The sequence below is a fragment of the Bombus bifarius genome, unplaced genomic scaffold (genome assembly GCF_011952205.1).
Source record: "Bombus bifarius isolate JDL3187 unplaced genomic scaffold, Bbif_JDL3187 scf7180000008220, whole genome shotgun sequence".
In the NCBI taxonomy this organism is placed as follows: domain Eukaryota; kingdom Metazoa; phylum Arthropoda; class Insecta; order Hymenoptera; family Apidae; genus Bombus; species Bombus bifarius.
This window is the reverse complement of record NW_022884521.1, coordinates 7,388-12,780: the sequence shown is the minus strand read 5'-3', so window position 1 is coordinate 12,780 and position 5,393 is coordinate 7,388. Positions and strand designations below refer to the sequence as shown.

Genomic DNA, 5,393 nt, shown 5'->3' with positions numbered 1-5,393 from the left:
ACATCGTCGTTTTTTTAAAAAAAAATATCGATACACTCGATCCGACAATTTACGACGCCTAATCGAAACCTGTCTGGAACAAATTGGAAAAACGGACTCTATGTCTGGACAGGAGTGACATACCTATTCCTGGTATCTTCTTCCCCGGTGCCGGACCTACCGGAATCAGTATGTCACGAGATTCGGCGGTTTTTTTCTCTAGGTCGTCCGTAACTACAAACGCAGGTTTTAAACGGTCTCTGGAAACCGTTTCGTGGCGATTTATTTGGACGGTGTAATTTTTTTCGTCTCTTTTTATGACTTTAAACGATCCGTCATACATTTCATCATTCATAGCCGTTTCCCATAACTCTTTCTTTTCGGATCTCATCGCTTCGTTAAAATCCACCGGTAATTTTTCCGCTACGTACGTTATTAGGTTACCATAAAAATCGGTTCGTTTGATCTTATCTCTATCTCTCAATTGTCTCACATTGTCGCTAGTTCCATGCGGTTGTTTTTCATGTTCACTCTCTGCACTTTCATACGTACATGCTCTATCACTCTGCGCACTCACATCTTCGCGCTCGACAATTTTCGGTAAACTTAATTTTACGAATTTCGCATTTTCTAGTTCGGGCTTAAATATTACGTCACGGCTTAATATTACATTTTTTATTGTTGGCACGTACACTCGATACCCCCGTCCGTCATCTAGCCTTTCCGGGAGACCATGTCCTCCGCAATCGCTCGTACGTGTCTGACCGCGTCAATCGTCAAGCGCCCCTTCCGGAAGCCGTGGCTTTCGTGCAAACCTGGCACTTGGCCCGCTATGTGTCGTTCCAAGCGGGCGGCGACTACCCTCTCGAGTAGTTTGCCGACCTCGTCCAGTAGGCATATCGGCCGGAACGCTGACGGCGAGGTCGTCGGTCGGCCCTCTTTATGGAGCAGGACCAGCCTCGCCGTCCGCCACGCCCGGGGGTAGACTCCCTCCCTCAGGCATCTTGTGAAGAGGTGCCGGAGTCTGGGAGCCGTGACCCCCATCACTTCCCCCCAGATCCGGCCAGGGATTCCGTCCGGGCCCGGTGCCACGTTGCGGGCGGACATTCTTCTGGTTGCCTCACATATCTCCTCCTCCGTGACTTCCCAGTCGTCCCTCCATTCCAGCGGTCGTGTCGTTTCCCGTGGCCGTTCCGCCGCTCTGTTTTCTTGTGGGGGAAAGAGCGTTCCGGTGATCCGCGTCAGCAGCGCAGGTTCCATTTCCGCCGTTGTCAGGGGGTCCTTCGCGCGTAGTTTCTGTGTCACCGTCCTGTATGGCCTCCCCCATGGGTCCGACTCGACTGTTTCGACCAGTTCGGACCAGGCACGGTCCTTCGCTTTTTTAATTTCCCTTTGTAGCGAGCGCCGTAGCGCGCGGTACGTCCGGTAGCGCAAGGAGACTTCTTCTTCGTCGCGTCGTCGCCAGCGGCGGGCCCTTAGGTACTGTCTTCGAGCCCGGACACATCTCGTCCTCAGTTCCGCGATGTCGGGGTTCCACCAGTAAACTGCTCTGCTTCGCACCGTGCCCGGTGTGGCTCGTGGCATGGATGCGTCGCAGATTGCTGTCATGGCTTGGCGGAGGTTCTCGGCCTCCTCTTCCACGTCTGCTTCGGTCGTCGTTGTTGAGGCCTCCCAGCTCCAAGCTGTTGCTATAGCAGCCGCCCGGAGTAGATCTTCATTCCTCTCCTTTATTTTCCATCTAGGTGGTGGGCGCGCGTGTCTCCCCCTCGGCGGGCCGCGCCCGTCGTTTGTCGTCGGCATTCCAGGTCCAGGTGCGTCCACCTCCATGAATATGTAGAGGTGGTCCGACAGCGTCTCGACCCCTTCGGGCACTCTCCAGCCTGAGATCCGCCTGAATGCCTCGGGGGAGGCCTATGTTATGTCAACAATGGAGCTCCCTCTGCACGTCACGCAGGTACTGGTCGAGCCCCTGTTCACTAACAGAAGTCCAAGTCCCGCGGCCCAGTTTGATAGCGTGCGGCCGCGCGCGTTGGTCCTGGCGTTCCCCCATTCCGTGGAGTGCGCGTTGAAGTCTCCCAGGACGAGCACTTGTCGGGGGAGTCGTCGCCAACTGCGTCTAGGAATTCTTCGAACGCTGCCCGTCCGCTGTTAGGTGACACGTACACCCCCACCATCATCATCCCTGCCCACTCGACCGCGGCGTACCCGTTGCCGCGTTCCAGCAGGGCTCTGTGGGCGAACGCCCCGGGCATTGATGTCCAGGTGACGGCAACCATTCCGTCCGTGTCTCCGACCCACTCCGGGACATCCAGAACTCTGTATGGTTCCGTCACCACCGCTAGGGCGACCGTGCTCTCCCGGATGGTTTGGTGGAGCAGGTCTTGTGCTCGCCTTGACCTTCCCAGGTTAGTCTGGAGGATGCGCATTCTCAGTTCTTTGGTGTTCTTTCCTTGTTTGTGGCTTCCTCCGTGCCTACCTCCTTGTTCGCGGGCTTAGGGTCGCTTTGCGACGGGGAGCCTTTCTCGCTGCCTCTTGCAGCCGTGGATCCGCGGGCGGCTCCTTTCGTTCCTTTCTTCGAGGGGGCGCAGGCCGGTCCCCCCATCCTGTGCACCGACGGTGCTCCAAGCGCCTCGCAGAGCCGGCATTTCGGGCTCGCAGTAGTGCATGCTCTCGCCTGGTGCCCTGGTTCGCCGCATCTGAAGCACAGGTGCCCCTTGTCCTCCTTGGCGGTGCAGGTCTTCCCCGTGTGTCCTATCCCAAGGCACCTGTAGCACTGTAACGGTCTCCGTTCGATGGCTTCGACCTTCGCCGTCGACCAGCCTATGGCGACCTTCCAGCCTGGGCCAGTTTCCTCACTGCACTGGCAGGGTCTCGTATCCATACGGTGCCAAGTCCGTTCCGGGCGGGGCGGATTTCTCCCAGCCGGATGTCCTCCGGCTTGCAGCCGCTCTCCCTCGCCAGGGTGTTCTGGATTTCCACCTTGGTGGCCGCTATGTCTATCAGGGACACCCTTACCTCCGCGGCTCGGAAGGGGGTCGCCACGCGGACCTCGTTCGGGTCCAGAGCCCGCGTCAGCTGTGCTGCGAGCGCTGCTGCCTTCTCCCTTCCCTGGTCCTCAGGGACCTCTAAGATGACACCTCCGGTGATGGTCTTCCGCATCCTCATCGTGTTGATGCCGAGCTCGGTCAGGGAGACACTGTCCTTGGCCGCAGCCAGCACCTCCGCGTAGGATTGGCTCGATTTGTCCGTCAGGATGATTGTTACCGCTGACGTTCGCGGTGCGCGCGGGAGGGGCCCACAGCCTCCCCCTCTTCGTGCGTTCTCCAATCCACTCTCCAGAGTTTTCCTCTGGCTCTCCGCCCCTGTCTCGGGGATCAGCTTCGCCGGCTGCTTCTTCCCTGCCTCCTTCTTCTTTCCTCTTCTTTTCCTTCCGACGGTCTGCCATTCGGTGACAGCCGTTCGGCCTCCCTTGGGCGCTGGGGCGCTTGGGGCTCCAGGCTCCATCCCTCTCGTGTTCGCGGCAGGGGCGACCTCCTTTCCTTCTCCTTTTTCTGTTCCCTGCAGTTGTTCCTCCAGTCGGTGCAGCAAGGATCTCATCTCCTCTACATGGTGCTCGACTGCAGCGAGACGCGCCCTGTAGCTGCTCTCATCCGCGGTGGGGCGCGAGGCCGGCTCTTTTCGGAGTGCCTCTACCGCCGCCTCCAGTGTTGTTATGCGTCCTTGCGCTATAGCGAGTGCGTCGGTGACAGGGTCCGTTTTCCTCACTATCTCTATCACGCCCGCGGTGATGGTTCTCGCCGCCTCCTTCAGGGTTTTCCCCTGCGTGCCCTTGTGGCCGCGGGGTGCCTCGGCAGCCTTGGCCACCTCGACGGCCCGGCGAATCAGTTCGGCTCCTATGTCCGCCGTTGTGGCTGTTCTCATTTCTTCAACCGGGTCCGCGGGGAGTTCGGGGGATTCGTTGGCCTTCTTTCTCTTCGCTCGGGGTGCTTCTCTGGCGGGGGTTTCCTCCTCCTCTGTTGTTTCCTCAGTCCATATTCCCTCCTTGTCCAGCGTGAAGCGGGAGGATCCCTCCTTTGGCGGCATCGTCTTCGTCATGCTCCTGGTGCTAACGTGCGGCGGCTCCGCAGCCAGTTCCGTTTCCCTCCGTCCCCTAGCGTTTTCCTCTACCTCCTTCTCTTTCGCCATGGTTGCGTCCGTTTCCCCGTTGGGCGGGAAATGTCGCTCGGTCAGCACTTGCCACTCTGCCAGTCGCTGTCACTTTCAAGTGGCCCGCGCAACGCGCTTCGGCGCACGCGCCAATATGGCTGCGTCTGGGTAGTTCCTCGAGTAGCCCGTGTAGCGGCGCTGTTGTCACGCGTCCTAATATGGCCACTCCACCGTCCTAACCTCACACTTGTTGGTTTTGCTTTAACTCCTCCTTGTCCAAGCCGGACTTCCCGTATCCACACCCGTTTTGCGCTCACAGGCACTAGTCCTCCACTCTGGTTACCTCCCTTGCCCAGGCTCTCCAGTTTTCCGGAGATTTCGATTACGCTCGCAGCTCCGTCCTCTTTACGTCTGCCTCCCATGTATCCCCACCACTCACTAAAATTACAAACTGACGGTATGATAATTCGCATATCTACTTTATACAAATTTCCGATAACAGAACCTCTTGCTATTATTTTCCGATTTTGAAAATATACAATTGGTCCCTTCCTTTGAAACACAGAAATCTATGCCCCTTCTTGCGACAGATCTAATGGAAAATAGATTTCTTTTCATACCTGGTACGTATAGAACATCGTTCATTGTACATGTTACCCATTTGCCGTCCACAAAAGTCTCTACTCTGATTTTTCCTTTGCCGCACGCATCCATGAATGTACCATCGCCGATCTCTATCTTCACCGTGTTATCGAAATCTTCGAAGACGCTGAACCATTCCCGTCGTCCTGTCATGTGATCTGTAGCTCCTGAATCGATTATCCAAACATCAGGGTTTGCCGCTTGTATCGCTGAGGTACTTCCTAACAGACCAATTCCGCTGTGATCCCGATTTTGATTTCTAGGTTCCTGGTTGTCTCTTCTGTTACTTTTAAAACAATTTTTACTTGTGTGGCCTTTCCTTTTGCATATAAAGCATCTAAAGCAATCCTTCTTTAGATGGCCAACTTTTCCACAATTGAAGCAGCTTGGTCCTTGTTTCTCGTATTCACGTTTACTTGACTGCTTCTGCTGTTCCCCTTTATAATTATTATTTTTTGTTACCAGTGCCACCGATGTTTCCTGGTCGTCTTTCTTCCATCTGATTTCTTCTGTCATCTGCCTGGTACTAAGCCTGTCTAAGGTCTTCTTTTCTTCTTCCACGGAATCCCACGCACTGTGAAAATGATCAAATTTGTTTGGTAACACCGATAAAATGCGTGTTATCA

At 55.8% G+C, this 5,393-nt stretch overlaps 1 protein-coding gene across 1 annotated transcript; it reads right to left on the bottom strand.

Annotated features, from left to right (window-relative positions):
- Positions 1-1,955: 1,955 nt before the first annotated feature.
- Positions 1,956-2,405, bottom strand: LOC117211222. Its single transcript, XM_033454890.1, has one exon. The coding sequence runs from the start codon at positions 2,403-2,405 to the stop codon at positions 1,956-1,958; it is 450 nt and encodes a 149-aa protein (XP_033310781.1).
- Between the last annotated feature and the right edge of the window lie 2,988 nt (positions 2,406-5,393).

Coding starts and splice junctions, on each gene's coding strand:
- LOC117211222 (XM_033454890.1), bottom strand. CDS start 2,405: ATGCGCATCCTCCAGACTAACCTGGGAAGGTCAAGGCGAGCACAAGAC.